Genomic DNA, 25,307 nt, shown 5'->3' with positions numbered 1-25,307 from the left:
TATTTACAATTAACGCTAATTATTATAGTAACAGAACATAACCTTCTGCGACAGTATTGGATTTCCAGCCTCCGTGACTTTTCGCTAATTGTCTTTCGATTGCATATCCGAGAATAATCGATACTTGCTGTTTTATAATGGTACAATGATGATTTCTCATTGGCTGAACAACTGAATTATAATGAATAGGTGTACTTTAATGAGGTTCATTAAAGGGCTGCTACCAGGTGTATAATTACTCATTTCGGCATGGTCGAGCATAAAGAATGTTATATAAAACTTCTCTCTTAACCGAGTCATATGCCTTTTTGAAATCTATGAATAACTGATGTGTTGTCAAAAAATTTGAAAGTTAGAATTTATAAAACAGTTATATTACCGGTTGTTCTTTATGGTTGTGAAACTTGGACTCTCACTTTGAGAGAGGAACATAGATTAAGGGTGTTTGAGAATAAGGTGCTTAAAAATATTTGGGGCTAAGAGGGATGAAGTTACAGGAGAATGGAGAAAGTTACACAACGCAGAACTGCACGCATTGTATTCTTCACCTGACATAATTAGGAACATTAAATCCAGACGTTTGAGATGGGCAGGGCATGTAGCACGTATGGGCGAATCCAGAAATGCATATAGAGTGTTAGTTGGGAGGCCGGAGGGAAAAAGACCTTTGGGAAGGCCGAGACGTAGATGGGAAGATAATATTAAAATGGATTTGAGGGAGGTGGGATATGATGGTAGAGACTGGATTAATCTTGCTCAGGATAGGGACCGATGGCGGGCTTATGTGAGGGCGGCAATGAACCTCCGGGTTCCTTAAAAGCCAGTAAGTAAGTAAGTTTCTTAGGAATACTAAATTCAATAAGAATGTTATATAAAACTTCTCTCTTAACCGAGTCATGTGCCTTTTTGAAATCTATGAATAACTGATGTACTGTGCCTTGTAAACCAGTTTTTCTGTCGTTAAATAAAGAAGTAAAAAAATAAGTATGACCAAAAAGCCGAGGTATTCTTGGAAAGCCTGTTACATCGACGCATAGTGTAATAAAAAACCTCGCATGATTTGTCCAGAATCAAACCTTCATCCGCTATGATTTGCTGAGGAAATCACAACGATAATATCATTGCCTTGCCTGACAACGAACCCGCACCCATCGTAGTACGCCTTCTTAACCTGACGACAACTCTGATACCGAAGACTGGCTGTCTGCGCAAGCCCAGCACTGCTCACGTCAGCGGAGCCCGGCAGTCTGTTGTTTCGGCTGCGGTAACCATAGTTACAGCCATCAGCGACTGGCTGCAAACGTGAGCGTTGATTTAGTTCCGTTTTGAATGACTGACTGGCGGCGAGAAGCAGGAAGTGCGGTGATCAAGGTCACGTGGTCACTCGCTGGCTGTGCTCCACTTTAGTGTTGGTGCGTGTGTGTTGGTAAGTGGTGCTCGGTGTCTCAGTTTCTCGATCAAACACGGTTATTGGATGTTGAAACGAAGCTCTCCAACCCTTTTATCAAGTTCCATATGTTTCAACCGGCAGCGTGGTTGTGACGTCACACACGTGTTATCAGTGGCGTAGGTGGGTTTTTCGATTGTCTTGTGGTGGGGGACGGGAACTGAACATTGTAACGTCTAACGTCTTTCTGACGTATTCTATCTGTGGCCCTGGTTCAGATCTCGCCTGGAGCATGTATAGAAAGCAGTGGCGTACGCAGAATTCTGTTAAGGGGGAGGGACATTATTAAAATTGTTTACAGTTTACATTTTCGGTACTTCAAATTGTGTATATTATTATTATTATTATTATTATTATTATTATTATTATTATTATTATGTTACGATATATTTATTAATATTATACTATGTTCTAATAGAACGTATTCAGGAATATGCTTTTTTTTCACAGCCATCCAATTTTTAACAAACAAGTTAAATTTCATATTGTGTCGGTTTCATTTCTCTCATTTACTATTAAGGAAAACACAGGAATTTTACTTGAAACTACTGTAGTAAAGAGATAAGTTTGGAAATAAATCCCGAAAAGATGAAGTATAAAAACTTTAAATTATGATTTATTTAACCCCGCTCGCTACTGCCGGGGTTATATCAGCGTCATAGATGTGCTGGAATTTTGTCCCCCAGGAGTTCTTTTACATTCCAGTAAATCTACTGACATGAGCCGGTCGCATTTAAACACGTTTAAATGCCATCGACCTGAACCGGCATTGAACCCGCAATCTTGAGCACAGAAGGCCAGCGCTATACCGAGTACGCTACTTAGGCCGACGACAAAGTATATGATTATGTCTCGTGACCAGAATATTATACGAAATGGGAACATAAAAATTGGAGACTTATCCTTCGAAGAGGTGGAAAAATTCAAATATCTTGGAGCAACAGTAACAAATATAAATGACACTCGGGAGGAAATTAAACACAGAATAAATATGGGAAATGCCTGTTATTATTCGGTTGAGAAGCTTTTATCATCCAGTCTGCTGTCAAAAAATCTGAAAGTTAGAATTTATAAAACAGTTATATTACCGGTTGTTCTGTATGGTTGTGAAACTTGGACTCTCACTTTGAGAGAGGAACATAGGTTAAGGGTGTTTGAGAATAAGGTGCTTAGGAAAATATTTGGTGCTAAGAGGGATGAAGTTACAGGAGAATGGAGAAAGTTACACAACACAGAACTGCACGCATTGTATTCTTCACCTGACATAATTAGGAACATTAAATCCAGACGTTTGAGATGATCAGGGCATGTAGTACGTATGGATGAATCAGAAATGCATATAGAGTGTTAGTTGGGAGACCTGAGGGAAAAAGACCTTTAGGGATGGGAGGATAATACAAAAATGGATTTGAGAGAGGTGGGATATGATGGTAGGGACTGGATTAATTTTGCTCGGGATAGGGACCGATGGCGGGCTTATGTGAGTGCGGCAATGAACCTCCAGGTTTCTTAAAAGTCATTTGTAAGGAAGGAACAACAAAAAGTATCAATAGAAACACTCTTAAATATTAATGTGTCTCATAAAGCTCTCTGAATTATCTGCTGTTTTCAGAAGTGTTTTGGATTGTACAATATGAGTTTTATTTCAATCCATCTATGTTACTAAGACTAGGTTAATTGGGTCAATGTATTGGTATATTTTATTGTACTAAGCTTTATAGTATTAAGACAAGATTAGTAATGTTATGTTTTATATAAAACAATAGGCAGCTAGAAAGAAAACTAGGAACTTGTAGCTAAATAATTCCCAAATTTTGTTTCTACTTCTGAGAAATGAAAGGTGGCAACCCTGGAACTAATATCTAAATAATTATACCTATGTTGTAATTTCAAAACAAAACAAGTTAATATCTTACAATTCCGATTTAAGCTTGTGTTTGTAATAAAATATTCTTCTATATACTAAATCGCTATTGAGATTTAATTTACAGTAAATTTATGCATCATCGTATTAAATTAACGTAGCAATGAACAATAAATCAGCTAATAGTTTTCTGAAAGGTCCGACCTTTCATATTACGCAAAAAAAAAAAAAGTCTGTTATGTGAAATATTCTGCTTTCGTTCATGAGGCCGTGGTCGAGTTCTGGCAGCAGAGGGCTTTGACCCGTCTCCACTCTGTTATTTCCTTCAAGCATTCACTGCTCCTGGTGAAAGGCTCTTCACCTCGGAGCGATGCGTGGGATTCCCCTCCTGTAGGTAACACAGAGAGCGTCTGTTGTGTGCCGTTAGCTGCCTCGTCTTGTCACCCCTGGGGGAGGAAGGCCCGATGAAAGTGGCACACACGGTTCGATTCTGAGGTCTTTAAGCTGACCACTCTCACATCGCATGCGTTGCACACATCATCTTCACAATACTCCACCTCGTGAACTAAAGGTTGCCATGGTTACATCCGAGATTCCCAGGTTAAAATCCTACAGAGGCCGATAAAATGTTTATGGCGATATGCATCAATCTGTGTTAAAACGTAGTAACCACTGTTAAAAAGTAACCGTAACTACGGTTAAAAGTAGCAGTGGTTAAATTATAATCACCGGTTTAGCCATCGGCATAAGGCGCTTGCCTGCCGATCCGGAGTTGCGCTGGGGCTCTGGTTCGATCCCCGCTTGGACTGATTACCTGGTTGGGTATTTTTCTCCCAACCGTAAGGCGAATGTCAGGCAATCTCTGGCGAATCCTGGGCCTCATCTCGCCAAATACCATCTCATTATCGCCAATCTCATCGACGCTAAATGGCCTAGTAGTGGATACAGTGTCGTTAAAATAATAACCAAGTAAAAAAATTATCGGTTACTTACACATGGTTAGCTGACACCTCACTTAAGGACAGAAGATGGCTAAATTTGATTTTTACCCCTAATTGATGTACCACTTGGAATAACTTAAATTCTAGATAGTTTTAAAAATGGCACCAAATAAAAGGACAGATACAGTAATCCATTAAAATGATTACAAGATGGGTCAAAAGTCGCTTTCCCCAAACATGTCCTTACATTTAATTACATTCAGTTTACATTTGACTACACTTTCCTTCACAGATTTTGTTCAAAATAGAGACATGACATAGGAAAAACAGTTGACGTACGAAAATGATTGTCAACCGATCACTTACTTCACAGGCCCGGGTTCGATTCCCGTCGGGGCAAATTGCCTGGTTGAGGTTTTTTCCGGGGTTTTCCCTCAACCCAATATGAGCAAATGCTGGGTAACTTTCGGTGCTGGACCTCGGACTCATTTCACCGGCATTATCACCCTCATCTCATTCACACGTTAAATAACCTAAGATGTTGATAAAGCGTCGTAAAATAAGCTACAACTTGCTACACAAGCTATTCGTTTGTTTAAGTTATAACATCTGTATATGTGTACAAGTATGAAATCTAAGAACGAATGTTTGGGAAAGCGACTTTTGAACCCATCTTGTATATCGCAGCCATTTTTAAAGATAAATTCAAAAAATCTTTGACATTTTACTCCCGGAAGCATGTTGTTTAAAAATATCTGTAGCACAATTTTTATATTCGGTTTCAATATTTTAAGGCAAACAACTGCATTTTAGAGGTACATATAAGGACATCTAAGCATATTTTTTAAATGTAACAAAATAAATTTATATTACAGAGAAAAGTTTTCTAGTAACCTAAAGAATGTTTGTACCAAATATCATGAACTTAGCTGGGTAGTTTCGAAGATATGTAACATTCTCTACTATGGAATGAAGTAAAAAATTAAAGTTACGAGAAACTGAAAGCAAATTTTAACATCATTTAAAAACCCTGTACACCAGATCTTTAAAAATGACATAAAGCAGCTGACAAGGTTAAAGATTCGCGTTAAATTTTATGTCATGTATATTTTTTATACAGGGTGAGTAAAAAGTATGGAACAATGTTTGTAACTTTCTTATTTCTAATTTTATGAAGAAATTATTTATACAAAATTTGTAGGATATCAAAGAAGGGATATTTTGAATATGTTTTCTAATACTAGGCTTTGCTTTTCATTTATAAAGGATGTGCCGAGGAGTCCGTTTTTTTTTTAATGGCACCATGTACTTATTTCCTCATTTTTTTATTCTTCTGGTCTCAGTACATACAAAATCATATTTTTTTTCCATTTACAAACTATAGTTTTTTTAAAAATTACCTCTTTAGAGGCGATGTATGTGTACTGAATAAAGGGGAATTTGAATGGTTCAGTACACCAATTTGAGGAGGCTTTGGATTAAACAATTGCAGACAAAAGCTAATAGAAAGAAAAGAATAAAGTTAATAAAACAATTGAATAACAATATTAATTTATTGAAATTTATAATTTAAAAAAGACACATGTAGAACATGCGCCATTGAAATTTAACTGCAGTAGTGATGCCAAACACGGGTTTTAAAGCAAGCAAACTCATTAAAACCAAAATTAATCGTATTTTGATTTCGGTTTACAAAAGATGCTCAAACGGTTTCATTGACTACCAAACAATGCATAAATCTGTCTTTGAAATTGTTTTATGTTTAACCGTTGTTATTCAGTTGTTTTTATTAGCTTTATTCACTTGTTTCTATCAGCTTTTGTCTGCAATTGTTTAATCCAAAGCCTCCTCAAATTGGTGTACTGAGACATTAAAATTTCCCTTTATTCAGTACATTTACATTGTCATCAAAAGAGGTAATTTTTACAATACAATAGTTTATAAATGACAGAATAGTAATATGCGTTACAAGAGCGGTATGTTGAAGTTTTCATGTTCGAGGAAAAGTTTGAAAAAGCGAAACGTAGTTGAGCTTTTTTAATTTCCGAGAATTGAAAGAAAACATGCCGCTCGTGTATCGTACATTATTTTGTGCGAAGATCGTTTATTACATAGCTGAAAGAGGAATTTCTAATTAGTTGTAATGAAATCTCCATCTTGGTTTCTGTTCAATAACGGCAACTCGGAAAACCAAAATATCTTTCTTCAACATTGTTGGTTTAAAATGTTTTCTGTGTTTACTGTACTCCAGCAGGCCGTGATATAAGTCTGTCTTTTTTTCCCCAGTCTATAAATGCGAACTTAAAACAAACGGTAAGGTTATGTAATAATTTATTTTTCATTTTAATATTTTAACAATATTATTTATATAACATATTGCAGTAATAACATCGGCAAGTTTGTTGATTTTTTCACGGCTTCCTTAATGTTACTTGCATCACGAATGCAGTAACTTTAGTGGAGTTGTAAAGTTTACTTACTTTTTGCAAATATTTAAAAACAATAATTAACATTGCAATTTAGGTGAAATTGCAGTGGTAAGTTTCCAATTTATAATTATTACTATGTTAAACGTCTCTAAAAATAATATGTTAAAAGCCTAAAGCAGTAAAATCAATATGTCACTTAAGCGGTAAGAAGAGGGAAATTGTTATGTGTGTTACGTTGGGAATACTGAATGTGGAATTTTAGACTTTCTGCGGATTGGTTTTGTGCGGAAACCAAGCAAATACGCACGATCTCGCACAAAAGTATTTTGTACGTACTGAGACCTGAAGAATCCAAAAATGGGGAAATAAGTACATGGTGCTATTAAAAAAAAACCGACTCCTTGGCACACTCTTTATAAATGAAAAGCATGGTACTTGAAAATATGTTCACAATATTCCTTCTTTGATACCCTACAGTCCACACCTGTGGAGTAACGGTCAGCGCGTCTGGCCGCGAAAGCAAGTGGCCCGGGTTCGATTCCCGGTCGGGGCAAGTTACCTGTTTGAGGTTTTTTCCGGGGTTTTCCCTCAACCCAATACGAGCAAATGCTGGGTAACTTTCGGTGCTGGACCCCGGACTCATTTCACCAGCATTATCACCTTCATTTCATTCAGATGCTAAATAACCTAGATGTTGATACAGCGTCGTAAAATAACCCAAAATAAATAAATAATACGCTACAACTTTTGTATAAACAGTTTCTTCGTAAAATTAGAAATAAGAAAGTTACTCAACCCGTATAAAAAGTATTTTTAATGATTTCTTTAAGTTAGGGTCTAAGAAAAATTGCAATCAAAATATGGTGTAATTTTTTTAATCCTGTGCACCAGGGCTTTAAAAATGACGCCACAGAAGCCCACAAGGCCATAAATGCGCGTTAAATATTATGTAATGTATTTTTCACATAATTAAAAAAGAATATTTTAAAAGCTGTAGGTTATGGGGTGAAAGGAAGGGCAGCCACACAAATAATTGCTCTGGTTACAGGTTAGAGGTCTAGAAGGGGTGTGTGAAACATCTTCACAACGTAATCCGCTTATAAATCAACTGACGCCAGAACAAGATTGTGTATTACCGCTTTGTATTACACGGTCAACAAGTTAAGTTACCGGAGGAAAGGCAGTCCACATAGGCAGAAACTGTACAGTCGATTAAGTCTGAAATGTAATACGAAAACACAAGGGGAAAGGTCACCACGTTCAAACAAGTGTTTCTTTACAAGAAGTTTAATATATTATGTACAGGGTGATGTAGAAGAGTTAGTAAATATTTTAGGAGGTAGTAACATCGACTATTCTGACATGAGTGAAAATGTGCATATGAACATCTGTCTAATTTTCGTTGTGTTAATAAAACAGTTATATTACCGGTTGTTCTGTATGGTTGTGAAATTCGGAGTCTCACTTTGAGGGAGGAACAGAGGTTAAGGGTGTTTGAGAATAAGGTGCTTAGGAAAATATTTGGGGCTAAGAGGGATGAAGTTACAGGAGAATGGAGAAAGTTACACAACACAGAACTGCACGCATTGTATTCTTCACCTGACATAATTACTTACTTACTGGGTTTTAAGGAACCCGGAGGTTCATTGCCGCCCTCACATAAGCCCGCCATCAGTCCCTATTCTGAGCAAGATTAATCCAGTCTCTACCATCATATCCCACCTCCCTCAAATCCATTTTAATATTATCCTCCCATCTACGTCTCGGCCTCCCCAAAAGTCTTTTTCTCTCCGGCCTCCCAACTAACACTCTATATGCATTTCTGGATTCGCCCATACGTGCTACATGCCCTGCCCATCTCAAACGTCTGGATTTAATGTTCCTAATTATGTCAGATGAAGAATACAATGCGTGCAGTTCTGTGTTGTGTAACTTTCTCCATTCTCCTGTAACTTCATCCCTCTTAGCCCCAAAATATTTTCCTAAGCACCTTATTCTCAAACACCCTTAACCTATGTTCCTCTCTCAGAGTGAGAGTCCAAGTTTCACAACCATAAAGAACAACCGGTAAAATAACTGTTTTATAAATTCTAACTTTCAGATTTTTTGACAGCAGACTGGATGATAAAAGCTTCTCAACCGAATAATAACAGGCATTTCCCATATTTATTCTGTGTTTAATTTCCTCCCGAGTACCATTTATATTTGTTACTGTTGCTCCCAGGTATATGAATTTTTCCACCTCTTCAAAGGATAAATTTCCAATTTTTATATTTCCATTTCGTACAATATTCTCGTCACGAGACATAATCATATACTTTGTCTTTTCGGGATTTAATTCCAAACCTGTCTCTTTACTTGCTTCCAGTAAAATTCCCGTGTTTTCCATATTCGTTTGTGGATTTTCTCTTAACATATTCACATCATCCGCATAGACAAGCGGCTGATGTAACCCGTTCAATTCCAAACCCTCTCTGTTATCATGGACTTTCCTAATGGCATACTCTAGAGCAAAGTTAAAAAGTAAAGGTGATAGTGTATCTCCTTGCTTTAGCCCGCAGTGAATTGGAAACGCATCTGACAGAAACTCGCCTATACGAACTCTGCTGTACGTTTCACTGAGACACATTTTAATTAATCGAAGTAGTTTCTTGGGAATACCAAATTCAATAAGAATATCATATAAAACTTCTCTGTTAACCGAGTCGTATGCCTTTTTGAAATCTATGAATAACTGATGTACTGTGCCCTTACACTCCCATTTTTTTCTCCATTATCTGTCGAATAAGAAATATCTTATCAATAGTCGATTCACCTTACATAATTAGGAACATTAAATCCAGACGTTTGAGATGTGCAGGGCATGTAGCACGTATGGGTGTTAGTTGGAAAACCTGAGGGGAAAAAGACCTTTGGGGAGGCCGAGACGTAGATGGGAGGATAATATTAAAATGGATTTAAGGGAGTCGGGATATGATGGTAGAGACTGGATTAATTTTGCTCAGGATAGGGACCAATGGGCTTATGTGAGTTAGAAAATTATCGACTGAAATAAGAATTCAAAATAAAATATATTGGCTGAAACTGCACTTAAAAATAACATTTATCTGCTTAAAATATATTTCTGAACTTCATTTGTGTTTTTCTCATTTGGCTGGCATGTAACAGAATTCTGCATACAGCAAACTGCCAATATAATTATTCTGAGGAACATAGTCCGTATTAAGCTGAACTTACTGCTCCTTTGTGTACTCGAGGAAAACAAAACTGTAAGGTTCTACCGAGAAAATCAGCTTATTTTGATGGGAATGCGATTGAAGTGGTCTATAAAACATGAAAGGAACGCCATTTTATTTGTAGATTCTGCTATCGAGATGGCTGCCTGGTTGCCATGGTAACCTCCACATTTGTCTTTATCATTAATTCATTAGATAAAAGCAAATCGTTTAATCTTTTTTTATATAAGCATTTGCAAGTTAAGTCATTTCAGAGATATTTCTGTGAATGATCGAAATTATTTTCATATCGTTCTTTTTATTAAGTATATTTTATGGCGATTCCTGCAGCAGGCATGTTAATTCGTTCCATAAATCTTGCACTCAATAAATTTCATCTACTTGCATTGTAGAGAATTCTCTTCGGTAATTTTAGGGGTGGCAAAAATCTTTAGCAGGGCTCCCTTCAGAAGTGAAATAAAATGAAGTCCGTGTTGTAAATTTACGCATGCAAACGAACCAAGTTCCCTGCGTTGCCAGATGTCTCCACTGCCCAACGTCTCTATGAAGATTGTAGGTAGATGTTTAGATATAAAAAATCATCATACGCCAAACATTCCACGGAAGAGTAATATTTACATAGAATAAGTGAGCAATTCCTTTTCATTGTTTCTATAGCAACGGAAGCAAACTCTGACCTCGTCGTTATGCATTTGTTTCTTCATTTCTTTTGTCAATTCTTTTCTCGGTTGGAGATATCGTTCAACATCCAATTAAATGCATGAAATAAGAGAGGAAATATTTTGTTTTAAATGTAGATATTTCAGACTTTGAAACATGCACAATGGTATCTACTAGCACATTCATAATTGTTGTGTAGGAAGAGCGTTTCTTCACCGATGCATGATACCAGACAATGTTACTGCTCGTAAAACCGATAAGTTATCTCATTGTGTTGAAGTGTGTAAAGAATACACGATAAACAACAGAGCGACCTTAGAGTGAGCGTGCTGGCTGAGTGTTCCAGAAGTCTGGATTTCGATCCTTTGAAGATCCTGTGAAATGTGTGAACAAATTAGTTACGGGACAGACTATTCCAGTAAATTATGTTTGCCTTACTATTTTCATTTCATCAACAAGTCAACAATGAAACTGTTTCCATAGCAACCAAACGTTCGTATGAAAGTAAATAAATAACTAAATAGGATGCCAACCTTTCAGAAAAAAAATGAAAAAATAATATGTTCCCATTTAAAAATGTTGTCAATGGCGTCACACCCTGTATAATAATGGCTGAAAATGTTGTTTCTTTTTTTTTTTTTCCTTTCAAAATATTAAATTTGACATGTCCGAACATTTTTTTTAATTAGTTAATTTCAGTTTTATTTGGATAATTCCTTACTTATGAAAAACCCTGTATGTAGACCTATATTATAGTGTTTTGTGTTATTGCGTGCAAGTCTCCAGTTCTGTTATCACACCTGTACTAGCCTGTATTTTATACAGTATAACACGAATTCCCATATTTTAATGCCAGGGTCCTTGCGTCGTATTATCGGGTTATTTGTCACAATGTTACATTTTGATGACTTTTTTAATCAATACACGATACTATAGGGACATCATTTTATTTTTACTTCAACTTTTATTGTACCGGAGTTTTTTAATGTACTTCACTCCCACTCCTTCTACTAATGAAGTTCCAACTGCCCTCCACACAGAACCAAGGCCGCAGTACTCAGTTAGTGAGTGTAGTACGTTTGAGAAATATGTTCGCGTTTTCCAGTGACGAAAACTTCCAATATTGAATCATATTTTCGCACAGGTACTGTCGTCCGCTTGCCTACGTCGCATCCCGATTTCCCCCACCTGCTTCTGCTCGCCCCTCTGTAAAGACTAGTGGCTGGGCTTTCTTAGCTCTTTTCTGAAAACATTAATTTCTGTTAGGAATTAATTGGACGTCTACATAATATTATACAATTGTTTAAAATAACTTAAATAATAGGGCCTCGTTAAGTAATTAACTGTCACGTGATTTCCCCCCTTTCTACGATCCTGCGGTATAACCACTTGGACGGACAGTAGATAGCATGTCTGAGTAATTTTATCTTTTCGGATCGGGCAGAAGTGAAGATTGAATTTACAGTACGTAAGGTACTCTTTTATAGAGTAGGTACAGAATTATTTCAACATGAGTTACTGGTACGAAGGACGAAACTGGTAATTGGAATTAGGTACAATAGTCTATAGTGCGATAATAGGCACAAAAGATCTGAAGCCTGTATCGAGATGAACTGCCACCATTTTCAAAAATGTGTTTAAATATCCATATTATGATTATTTTTCAATTTAACTTCATTCCCTATATTGTACGCTAATGTGCTGTAGACAGTATAATATACACTGCATAATGAATACGTCCACATGGACAGCTCAGTTCGTGAGTAAAAACACTCATTGTTAATACTGTACTGTATTTTGATTACACAAAAATCTAATGAAAATTATCAAACTCAAAATCGCGATATTTCCTAGTTTACGTAGGCTAAATGGATGAACTACTTTTCTTCCCTCCTATACCTAGTAAAATGATTTGTTTGTATTTTACGCCAGTATCATCGAATTCCAGTCGTGGAAGGGGGTAGCAAACGGTGTTTCCGGGTCTCAATCATTAATCCAAAGGTATAGCCAGGTTAATATTAAAAATGTTACTAAAATAAAATAATGTCCCTGATAAGAAATCGATTTATAGTATTAAACACATATTTTTAAGTCTTATGACACTGTTTTATGTTGGAACTTGTTCACCGCTGTGGAATAACGGTTAATATGTCTGACTGTGAAACGAGAGAGCCCGGGTTCAAATCCCGATTGGGACAAATTACCTGGTTGAGATTTTTTCCGTGGTTTCCCCTCAATCATGAAGAGCAAATGCTGGGTAACTTTCGGTGCTGGACCCTGGACTCATTTCGCTGACATTATCACCTTCATCTCATTCAGACGCTAGACAACCATAGCAGTTGAAAAAGCATAGTAGATGTGTGTCCACCATCTTGTTCTTGTACAAGTAACAGCCCCTCTTCAATGCTGTAGGCTATACAGCAGCCCTGAGTTCATGTTGTGGAATATCTGCCACGGTATGTACGATGCAGTCCTTCAACTCATCAATTGTCGTAGGTTTGCTCACTCTGTCCTTCATGTAACCCCACAACAAATAATCTGTTGGGTTAATATCTGGCGGACTTTTAGGCCAAGTTACAGCAAAGTGCCTACTAATAACACGACTACCAGAACAATCAAAAACAAACTCGTTGTCATGGTGATAAAAAAAATGTTCATTTCTTGTGTAATAAGCCAATACCAGATTTTAAGATAAGGTATATAGAAAATTAAGAAAATATGAACAATTAAAAAAATTGACTGCAGAAGAAACAAAAATGTAAAATGTTAAATAAAACAAATGAAGGTACACTTTATAATTTTATTTTATTTTTGTCTTCTGGAACTATTGAGAAAATGAAATAGTTGCATTCCGATGTATTTTTAGTCCCTTAACATTTTTTTTTATTACTATATAATTTTTCTGTGAAACATACAGAAAAGATAGTATTTACAAATTATTAATTTCACAATGTACAGTAAACTGTGTTACACAGTGTAGCCTATCAGAGGTCTGCATCGGACGTTTTCGCTCGAGCGCCAAGTAGTTCATAGCATAATCCAATAGGTAGCGCACATGCATGATGGGTAAAATTGTCACGAGCGATAAATCCTCGAACGGTATAAGCCGAGCGTTAGACATTCGTTCTTGTTACAGTGATGAACTGTGTAGTAACATCATAGATGTTTATCATTTCAAAACTTTGCAGCGTTTAACTAACCTCTCCATAGTACAACTACAAAACTTGCTTTAAAATGTAATATAAATGTTGTAGGTAAATGCCCCCCCCCCACACAGGAGTGATTTTGTTTTTGCCACATCTGATAGATGTTATTGGATGTAAATGTAATTATTATAAACAGAGAACACAATCACGATAATGCAAGAACTGTATCAAGTTTTCTAGTAGTAGTAATAATAATAATAATAATAATAATAATAATAATAATAATAATAATAATAATCTCTAATAATTAGTGTATCAATCTTTGCGTCTGTAACAGTTGTGCAGCATGATTATTCGTTTTATTATATTTTCTGTGACTTTATCTCTGTACTAATATTGTTATTAATCTACTGCTATATCAATAATATTTTGTAAAACGTTTCTACATTGTCGCAGTATATAGGCAGAACACTATGTATGGACCTATCATATTATATTATATGTGGTAAATCAAATATTGAATAATTATTAATTAGCAATAGTAACTGTATATCGAAGTTTTTCATACTATTTTATTTATAACTTCATGTTCCTGTTTTGGTACGTTCCATTGACTATTCCATTAGACGTTTGTCATAAATGCAGAAAATAAAGCCTTATTTTTACCGTGTGAGCAAAACATATGTGTATCTTATCTGTCGCCTTCCATACAAGATAAGACATGTCTGTGAGGTGACCTTGTACTGTGCTTCTATTTATTACGAGCGTATCACGACCGATCGTATCTCACTCGAGGGTGCGACACTCGACCGAGTTCAAGCGAGCGATTTAACTCCAATGCAGCACTCTGTAGCCTATATATTTTGTATTATGTTGTGAAGGTCCGACAATTTGGTTAGTTTGAGGGGAGGTTTCGATGTGAACTCACTAAGAGTTCCCTTGTGATTTACTGTAAAATATCCGAAAGCGCTTTCTTAATCTTCATCCATTATAAATTTTACATTCATAGACCCCCAAAGTCTGAATTGCTATATACGAAAGCATTTAAAAATGTAAAATAGTCTTCTATCGTAATTTCACAGCAAGAAAAAGCTGAAAATCGTGGAGTTACTTGCTATACATATTCTAAAATGTTAAACATAAATGCACCTGTGACCATACACTTAAAAAATTATACCAAGAATAGAACCTTCCTCCTCTTCTGGAATTAAAATCCATACATTCTGGGTACGAAGCCAGCACGCTATCCCGCGGAATCTGTGCTAACTCCACCGTAATTGATCTCCCGTGCCCACAGACCCGGGTTCGACACCATGACCTTCCCAAGGCATGGCTTCCACCAGACTCAGATCTTCATCGGAATCCACGGACGAGTTCGATTGGAGTGAAGGTTGGTATCCATGGTAACGACTCAGTGGCCAAGAATTTTGTGGTGCTGCATTTGTTTAAATGTAATATAGCTACTTGAGGGTCCAAAACCAAACGGTTGAAGCCTTTTTAACAAAAAGGGCCTGAATTCGATCCCTGAAAAACATTTTGTAGTATAAGAAATACTATTCTCAAATTTTCCTTTTTTCTTAATTGAAGAGAGTCAATAAATAGAATCGTCTCCATATGTTTCTTCCTTTTGTAATTTTCTACATTCCGCCCCCTGATACCCTCAGCATATTGTATTCTATTCGCCATCGTATTAAGTTCTGATTGTACAGTAGTGGCAAAAAAAAAACTGGATCTACCCTTGTGGCTGATTTCAGAGCCTTGTTCACTCCAGAGCACGATAGACTGGTAACTTAGACTATCGTGGTTCGAATCCTCCCTGGGAAGGAAACTTTTTTTTTTTTTGTTCTTTATTCAAATTTAATCCCAATACTTTTCGATTGCAGCGATATTTTACTACTTAATTAACTTATTATTCTCAGAACATGAATTTTACCAGCAATCGAAAAGTATTGGGAATAAATTTGAATAAGGAACAAAAAAAAGTTTCCTTCCAAGCAGGATTCGAACCACGAAAGTCTTAGTTACCAGTCTATCGTGCTCTGGAGTGAACAGGGCTCTGAAATCAGCTACAAGGGTCGGTCCGGTTTTTTTTGCCACTCGTGTACATTGTTTACTGGTGTTCATTTAAATTCCACTACATCTTTAGATCGTTTTTCGAAAATTCCAGGAAATATAGCGGGATCAAAATTAATAATGAGTCGTTCAGAGCAGAAGTGGTGTAAGTCAAAAATGTGTAATGAGAGTTAAAGTAAACATTCTGTAAAATACAGCGCAAAGTAGCAATTAATATTCAATTTATTTAAACTATTAGTAGTCAGTGGATAGCACGAAGGACATATTAATTGCTACTTTGCACTGTATTTTACAGAATGTTTACTTTAAACATCATTACCCAACTTTGACTTACACCACTTTTGCTCTGAACGGCTCATGTGAAGGTGATAATGCCGGTGAAAGAGTCCGGGGTCTAGCACCGATAGTTACCCAGCATTCGCTCATATTGGGTTGAGGGAAAACCCCGGAAAAAACCTCAACCAGGTAACTTGCCCCGACCGGGATTCGAACCCGGGCCACCTGGTTTCGCGGCCAGACGCGCTGACCGTTACTCCACAGGTGTGGACATTCTAAATATTTTCAGAATTACACTAATTTACAGTTATTAAATACCTTTTTTTCTTTAGTTTTAAGGGTAAAAGAATGTTACAAATACAGAATGAACTATCCAGAAGTAGGCCTATACTTTCTTTAATTGGCTAGAATTCTGAAGCTAAAAATGTGTTGTTTCCTTGTACAGATTTTTTTCTTCAATTTTTATCACAACAGTTGTTAGATAACACGACTTCTAGCAACTTGATTTTTTACAGTTGAATTTTGCATGCTAATGTACAGTCTTAGGCGGCCGGGTAGCTCAGTTGGTAGAGCAGCTGGCTACGGACTGGAAGGTCCGGGGTTCCAGGTGGTGACAGAATTTTTTCTCGATGCCAAACTTTCACAACGGCCCGAGGTTCACTCAGCCTCCTATAAAATTGAGTACCGGGTCTTTCCCGGGGGTAAAAGGCGGTCAGAGCGTGGTGCCGACCACACCACCTTATTCTAGTGCCGAGGTCATGGAAAGCATGGGGCTCTACCTCCATGCCCCCCAAGTACCTTCATGGCATATTACGGGGATACTTTTTTTTACCTTTTTTATTGTACATTCTTAAAGAGTTTACAAGAATGACGTAAAGGGTTGCAGGTCGTGTCCCTTTTAATTGCTCATTTTTCCGGAGAGACTTGGGAAATCAGTAAAAATCCATGTCGCGATGACTGGCCGTAGGGATCAGACTCTGGACCTCTAGAATACAAGGTAGACTTTGCTACCACGACACCAAAGACGTAATTTCAATTCAAGCAGAATATTTTTTTCGCCTTCTAAAAATTAATCCTGCTCAGCCTGGTTCAAACTTGCAGACGAAGGTTGTCATGGTAACCACAGAATTAACAGCTGAAAGTTAATACGCTGTTAACAGTACATATACGAGATAAAGCAGTTAATCGCCGATAAGTGTAGGCTTAATAAAGAAGGGCGAAGAGCTCACAGTGGCCACTTTCATTAAGTTATAATAAAGTCTGAAGTTTCCTGTTTTAATTTGCTATGTAACGTTTTGTAACAAGATTAGATATCGCCCCCCGCTGCATTGTTAGACTGCTATCTTAGCGATATCTGGCACGTGGAGGCAACACTTGAAGTGCTTACTTGAATTTGAATGCGACATAAGTTCAGTATGGAAAACGTGGTGGTTGCATACTGGAAAAATTTAGGCAAATATCACTAAATAAATTTACGCTTATTTTTTAACAGAAAAATCGAAATTTTAGTGGCCTCAAACAATATTTTCATTATCAGTTGTTGAACATACTGTACAAATTTCATCCATTATTCTCCGCATTGGCGCAAGTACAATATAAAAATTAAATTCAATAATAGACTTCATGCTCGACCATGCCGAAATGTAGTAATTATACACCTGGAAGCAGCCCTTTAATGGACTTCATTAAAGTACACCTATTCATTAAAGTTCAGGTGTTCCACCAATCAGAAAGCAATATGAAAGCTAAAGTATCGATTATTCTCGGATATGCAATCGAAAGACAACTAGCAAAACGTCACGGAGGCTGGAAATCCAATACTGTCGCAGAAGGTTATATTCTCTTACTATAATAATTAGCGTTAATTGTAAATAATATTCAAATAAATTCAATTTTTCATCTCGTTTTTCAATGTCTAAATCAATTTCAATGTTATATCAAGATTAATGTTTATTTTACTCTCTAGATTATATCAAGGTCAATGACATTTGTGTCTCGGAAAAAATCAATACTTTCGCGTCTGCGCACATCTCACAATTTACGAGATATTGCACGAGGTCAGTTCCGCTCCCCAGTCAGATAAGAATAATAATATGAATACTTATGAATAATTTCAAGTTAGAAATATGGTCGAGCATAAAAAGTCGTATGAAACTTGCCTATAATGGTAATTAAGACGCTCGTATGAAAATTATGAAACTCGCTTGCGCTCGTTTCATAAACGTACTCGCGTCTTAATTACTACCATTATAGGCTCGTTGTATAACGTACTATTCCATAGCAAGAATTCCACTGAGTTTGGCAACACAAGGTATCTCTACAGGAGAGGGAGTTAGAGAAATTCGCCTCTTGAAATAGAAAGTGTCTGTAATCATAAGAGTTCATTTTTTCGTCAGACTTTCTAATAGAATTTTTAATAATAATAATAATAATAATAATAATAATAATAATAATAATAATAATAATAATAATAATAATAATAATAATGCTGCACGCATTGTATTCTTAGCGTGACATAATTAGGAACATTAAATCCAGACGTTTGAGATGGGCAGGGCATGTAGCACGTATGGGCGAATCCAGAAATGCATATAGAGTGTTAGTTGGGAGGCCAGAGGGGAAAGGACCTTTGAGGAGGCCGAGACGTAGATGGGAAGATAATATTAAAATGGATTTGAGGGAGGTGGGATATGATGATAGAGACTGGATTAATCTTGCTCAGGATAGGGACCAATGGCGGGCTTATGTGAGGGTGACAATGAACCTCCGGGTTCCTTAAAGGCAATAAGTAAGTAATAATAATAATAATAATAATAATAATAATATATTGGCTATTGTATATGTAGTCGGTAATTATTATTATTATTATTATTATTATTATTATTATTATTATTATTATTGTTGTTGTTGCAGGGCACGTAGCACGTATGGGCGAATCCAGAAATGCATATAGATTGTTAGTCGGGAGACCGGAGGGAAAAAGACCTTTGGGGATGCCGAGACGTAGATGGGAGGATAATATTAAAATGGATTTGAGGGAGGAGGGATATGATGATAGGGACTGGATTAATCTTGCACAGGATAGGGACCGATGGCGGGCTTATGTGAGGGCGGCAATGAACCTTCGGGTTCCTTAAAAGCCATTTGTAAGTAAGTAAGTATTATTATTATTATTATTATTATTATTATTATTATTATTATTATTATTATTATTGAAGCGTTCCCTGGAATAACAACTTAACGCACATTACGTCGTCTTTTTCGTTTCCTGCATGTATTGAATCCATAATAACATATCTCCCTCCTGACAAAATATTTCCCTCCAACAATCACAGCGCAATTTAGAAACATTTGAATGTCATTCTGCGCAATGCTGTTATATCAGATTTAAAATGTTTGAAGCTCTGTATCTCTGAATTAATCTTTTTATGATACGTATTTTTTCTTTTCTTGTATATTAAGTAGCTGTTTTTCCTTTATTTTTTTGTATACGTAGTCAGTTGTTTCTGTACAAATTCTTCGTTTTTCTTCTCTGTATAGGTAATCAATTATTTTATCTTCCTTCTCTATATGTATAATAGGTATTCAGTTCTTTTTCTTTTGTTTTCTACATAATGGATAGTAATTTGTTTTATTTCCATCTCTGCATATAGAGTATTCCATGTTAAGAAGAAAGCATTTGTTTTAAAGGCCTTGCTTAGTTTATTATAGAAGCTCTGTCCTTGGTAGGCGTTTCTATGCCAACTGGACATTTGATGGAATAGCCTTCTATGCTGAATGCTTTTTTCTTAACGTGGAATCCCCTATAGTAGGAAGTCAATTGGTTTTTCCTTTCCTTTCCTCTTTGTATTGTAAGTAATCAATTCTTTTTCCTTTCTTCTCTGTGTAATATACGAAGTAATGAGGTGTATTGCCCTTCTTCTCTGTTTAAGGGCAGAGGATGGTATTTTTTTTAACTTTTTTCCTATTTGGTGTAAAATATTAATTTTTTGTATGTAGAGAGCTCATAGCTGTGGCAACTCAACCAAATAAAAATATTTTGAAAAAAATTATTTGGGGGCCCAAATTTGAAAAAAAAAAAAAATATATACCCAATGCAGGATTGTACTAAAACCGATATACCTAAACCGTTTTTAAAGATAGATTCAAACAGTTTTTTGCAATGCACTTGCAAAAGCATGTTCTACAAACTGTCTAACAGAATTTTGATATTAGTCCCTACGTTTGTAAAATAGACAATTAAAAATTTAATGACAATTTTCTGATTTCCTTTCTTGCAAACAAACGGACGTATTTATAAAATGAAATCAATTAACAAAATTCTGTTACAGAGAAAAGATTCCTAATAGTCTAAAGAATGTGTGTTCTAAATTTCATGCATGTATCTTTAATAGTTCAGAAATTATATCCATTTTTGTCTGGCACTGTAGCAAAAAAAATGAAGTTACTGGAAACCGATAAAAGTGGGCGTGTGATTTAAAAATCCATAGCGCAGGAAGTTTAAAAATGTCTCAACATCCGGTAAGGGCAGAAATACCCAAAAAATGTTATGCAATGCATTCCACACATATCAAAGGGTATTTTAAAGAAAAAAGAATTTTTTTTTTTTGAAAATTTAATTTACCGGAAACAACAGTAAAAGTGGGCGATTGATTAAAAAATCCGTAACGCAGGAAGTTTAAAAATGGCGACTCAACATCCGATAAGGGCACAAATACCCACAAAGTGTTATGCTAGGCATTCCACGCATATTACAGGGTATTTTAAAGTTTTTTTTTTTTTTTTTTGTGGGAAAATTTACTCATTTTTCACCAAAAAATACCACCCTCTACCCTAGTTATTAGGCACTTAATTTTTCCTTTAAAGTATAATAGATGTTCAGTTGTCTTTCTTTTTCTTTTTTTCTTTATAATAGGCCGTCATTGTACCCTCTTTCTTTTCTATGTAATATATATTTTGTACAATAGGTAGTCATTTGTTCAGTTATCTACAAAGATAAATGTGTAGTCATTTGTTCTTTGTATACTAGACAGCTATTTGTTTTTCCATTCACTGCATAATTGGCAGTCGTTTTTTTCCATTCTCTGTATAGTTGCAGTTATTTGTTTTTTATTCTCCGTATAATAATCAGTCATTTGGTTTTCTGTTCTCTGTATAATAGGTAGTAATTTGTGTTTCTATTATCTGTGTAATGGATAGACATTTCTACCCAATCTCTGTACAATGGAGAATCATTTGATTTTTTATTCTTTATGCAGTAGGTAAATTTACACAATAGGCAGACATTTGTTTTTCTATTCTCTGTATAATAGTCATTTGTTTTTCTATTTTTTACTTTTCTTTCTCTGTATCGTGTGTAGTCGTTTGTTTTCCCCTTTGTATATGTGCAGGCCTGGTAATTTGTCTCTCCCTTCATTTGTTCCTCATATTCTGTATAATGAATTGAGATTGAATTTATAAGATAGAAGAAATTCGAAGTCTGTGATCAGAGGGGAAAGGTTATTTACGTCATTGCCAGACTTTTATTATCTTTGAGATCTTATTTTGTCTTCATCTCGCAAAGTTGACAACTTTCTTATCAAGCAGATGATAAACGAGATGAAATGTAAACTGTACCATGACTTGCAAATCGTCACCATTAGTTCGCATTGTGGACAGCAGATGTCTCCAGTGAACGCGAAATCGTAAGAACAAACTTAACGCCTCAATTATACAAACTCGGACGTAAGGAACATGATGATTTTTTTCTTTTCGGTGCCTGATCTTCAGCTGTTTTGAATTGAGTTAATCCTGGCAGGAATTTGGCTACGAAGTTCTTTAATGAAGATTCATCTTTCTTACTAGGAAAGCTTAGTAACGATAGTTCGTTTTGGTTGTCTGTAGTTGAGTTTCCGAGATTTCGAAAAGTTTAACAACCAGTTTTATTAAAAATAGAAGCAAAAAAAATGGAAACACGGCCAACGCTGGGTGCTTTAAGCTAGTAATTTAAATAAAAGAACAGAAAATACAGGGTGATTCAAACCACCCGTAACATACATTTATTTCGGAAACTAGTGCATTAAAATTTTCGAGAAAAAAATATTTATTACTAAACCACATGTGAACTTTCACTTCTTGAAGAAGAAAAATTCCCTGGGTGTCTAAAGTCTGGAAATTTGTATGATTGTGAGTGTGCCGGGTTAACATTAATTAACCAATCATCAAAAATAAAAATAAATAAAAAAATACATCAGGACTGTCGCTTGGCAGTAACCTGAACACACGTTTCAGCGTCACATTGTTGACAAGTAATTCCATCTGTAGCACAACCATAAAGCATCTAATAGATGCTATAGATTTACCAACAACGAAATAGTAATATGCGTTACAAGAGCGGTATGTTGATGTTTTCATGTTCGAGGAAAAGATTGAAAAAGCGAAACGTAGTTGAGCTTTTTTAATTTCCGAGAACATGAAAACAAACATACCGCTCGTGTATCGTACATTATTTTGTGCGAAGATCGTTTATTATATACCTGAAAGAGGAATTTCTAATTAGTTGCAATGAAATCTCCATCTTGGTTTCTGTTCATTGACGGCAACTTTTAAAAACTAAAATATCTATCGTCAACATTGTTGCTATAAAATGTTTTCTGTGTTTACTATACTCCAGCAGGCCGCGATATACGTCTGTCTTTCCCCCCCCCCCAGTCTATAAATGCGAACTTAAAACAAACGGTAAGGTTATGTAATGATTTATTTTTCATTTTAATATTTTAACAATATTATTTATATAACATATTGCAGTAATAACATCGGCAAGTTTGTTGATTTTTTCACGGCTTCCTTAATGTTACTTGCATTACAAATGCAGTAACTTTTGTGGTGTTGTAGAGTTTACTTAATTTTTGCAAATATTTAAAAACAATAATTAACAGTGCAATTTAGGTGAAATTGCAGTGGTAAGTTTCCAATTTATACTTATTACTATGTTAAACGTCTCTAAAAATAATGTGTTAAAAGCCTAAAGCAGTAAAATGAATCTCGCGCTTAAGCGGTAAGAAGAGGGAAATTGTTATGTGTGTTACGTTGGGAATACTGAATGTGGTATTTCACACTTACCGCGTATTGGTTCTGTGCGGAAAGCAAGCAAATACGCACGATCTCGCACAAAAATATATAGTATATTATTATGGTATTTGTAATGATTAGTAAAGGCATGTGGACGACAATAAAACTTAATTTGATAAAACCTTTAAATTTCCAGCCAGCGCAGAGGTTCGAACCCGATACCGCGGAATGGTAAGCTGGTGTTGCAGTGCTTATCGTTGACTTGCAAGCGCTGTGTACCACTTGCGAGGCCTCTCTGACCCCACTGCCCATTCTTCAAGCCTCGTCTATATTAACGACGTGTCCCACATTGTGTGAATGGACAACTGCTCCCATTCCGCACCCCTTGACCTGTATTATATTGGTTTATTTTCTTCTGTTTCAGCGGTTGCCCTATTGGACAACAATGCAGAGGATGACCCCGAGTACGCAGAAGAAGTGAGTACAACATCCGAACCTACTATCTTTCGTTCTTCCGATATACGAAATGTTAAGAGAAATCGTTGTTGAGAAAAACAGATTTCCAGATTTTCACGAAAATATACGTTTTCGGCATTGCTCATATCGAAAAAATAGTTTTGGACACAGTATCTGTCTGTGTGCAGCGATTTCTACTAAACTGTTGGACGGATTTTGTTCATATTCAGTATCTACGAGTCAATTTATCAGGGAATCATGTACATGAAATATAATAATTTTAGTACTAGTCTGTCTGTGTACAGCGATTTCTACTAAACTATTGGACGGATTTTGTTCATATTCAGAATCTACGAGTCAATTTATCAGGGAATGATGTACACGAAATATAATAATTTTAGTACTAGTCTGTCTGTGTACAGCGATTTCTACTAAACTATAGGACGGATTTTGTTCATATTCAGTATCTACGAGTCAATTTATCAGGGAATGATGTACACGAAATATAATAATTTTAGTACTAGTCTGTCTGTGTACAGCGATTTCTACTAAACTATTGGACGGATTTTGTTCATATTCAGTATCTACGAGTCAATTTATCAGGGAATGATGTACACGAAATATAATAATTTTAGTACTAGTCTGTCTGTGTACAGCGATTTCTACTAAACTATAGGACGGATTTTGTTCATATTCAGTATCTACGAGTCAATTTATCAGGGAATGGTGTCCATGAAATATAATAATTTTAGTACTAGTCTGTCTGTGTACAGCGATATCTACTAACCTATTGGACGGATTTTGTTCATATTCAGTATCTACGAGTCAATTTATCAGGGAATGATGTACGTGAAATATAATAATTTTAGTACTAGTCTGTCTGTCTACTTACTTATTCACTTACTTAGGCTTTTAAGAAACCCGGAGGTTCATTGCCGCCCTCACATAAGCCCGCCATCGGTCCCTATCCTGAGCAAGATTAATCCAGTCTCTACCGTCATATCCCACCTCCCTCAAATCCAATTTATTGTTATCCTCCCAGCTACATCTCGGCCTCCCCAAAGGTATTTTTCGCTCCGGCCTCCCAAGTAACACTCTATATATATATATATATATTTCTGGATTCGCCCATACGTGCTACACTCCATGCCCATCTCAAACGTATAGATTTAATGTTCCTAATTATGTCAGGTGAAGAGTACAATGCGTGCAGTTCTGTGTTGTGTAACTTTCTCCATTCTCCTGTAACATCATCCCTCTTAGCCCCAAATATTTTCCTAAGCACCTTATTCTCAAATACCCTTAACCTCTGTTCCTCTCTCAAAGTGAGAGTCCAAGTTTCACAATTATACAGAACAACCGGTAATATAACTCGTTTATAAAATCTAAAGTTCAGCTTATTTCAGATTGTACTGTGTTATTAATCAAAGAATGCGAGAGTCATTTGACTTCATAGCTTAGAGATTATGCAACGAAAATGTTTCCACGACGTCCGCAACAGATTTCCGTGATTACCAGAACGCAAGGTCACGGAGTACGAACACATCTGTCTTCGTGAGGCCGTTGTGATTGTTGTATCATAATGCCTTGCTGTGTCATGAAGCCAGTAATAATTTCAGGTTTGAAAACTGTTGTTTCTTTTCCTTCGTATAAAATTCTTTAGGATCCCCATCAGTTTATTCCAATCTGTCAAAAGCCTTTTCTAGGTTCACAAATACTGTATTTCTTT

The 25,307-nt window shown here is 36.0% G+C and overlaps 1 protein-coding gene across 2 annotated transcripts in view; it reads left to right on the top strand.

Annotated features, from left to right (window-relative positions):
* LOC138704404 (peptide transporter family 1) overlaps nucleotides 1–25,307 on the top strand; it is a 168,236-nt gene that overhangs the window by 40,128 nt on the left and 102,801 nt on the right. Inside the window, exons 1-2 of one of the 2 annotated variants that reach the window (XM_069832249.1) lie at nucleotides 15,038–15,113; nucleotides 23,547–23,599. In XM_069832249.1, the coding sequence (XP_069688350.1) occupies nucleotides 15,053–15,113; nucleotides 23,547–23,599 (114 nt within the window). In that variant the 5' untranslated portion in view covers nucleotides 15,038–15,052. Of the gene's footprint in view, nucleotides 1–15,037; nucleotides 15,114–23,546; nucleotides 23,600–25,307 lie in introns of those variants that run through there. The other variant, XM_069832250.1, reaches the window with a different exon arrangement.

This window comes from Periplaneta americana, chromosome 8 (genome assembly GCF_040183065.1).
Source record: "Periplaneta americana isolate PAMFEO1 chromosome 8, P.americana_PAMFEO1_priV1, whole genome shotgun sequence".
NCBI classification, from domain to species: domain Eukaryota; kingdom Metazoa; phylum Arthropoda; class Insecta; order Blattodea; family Blattidae; genus Periplaneta; species Periplaneta americana.
Note: the sequence above shows the minus strand (reverse complement) of the source record. Positions and strands in the feature narration are given on the sequence as shown.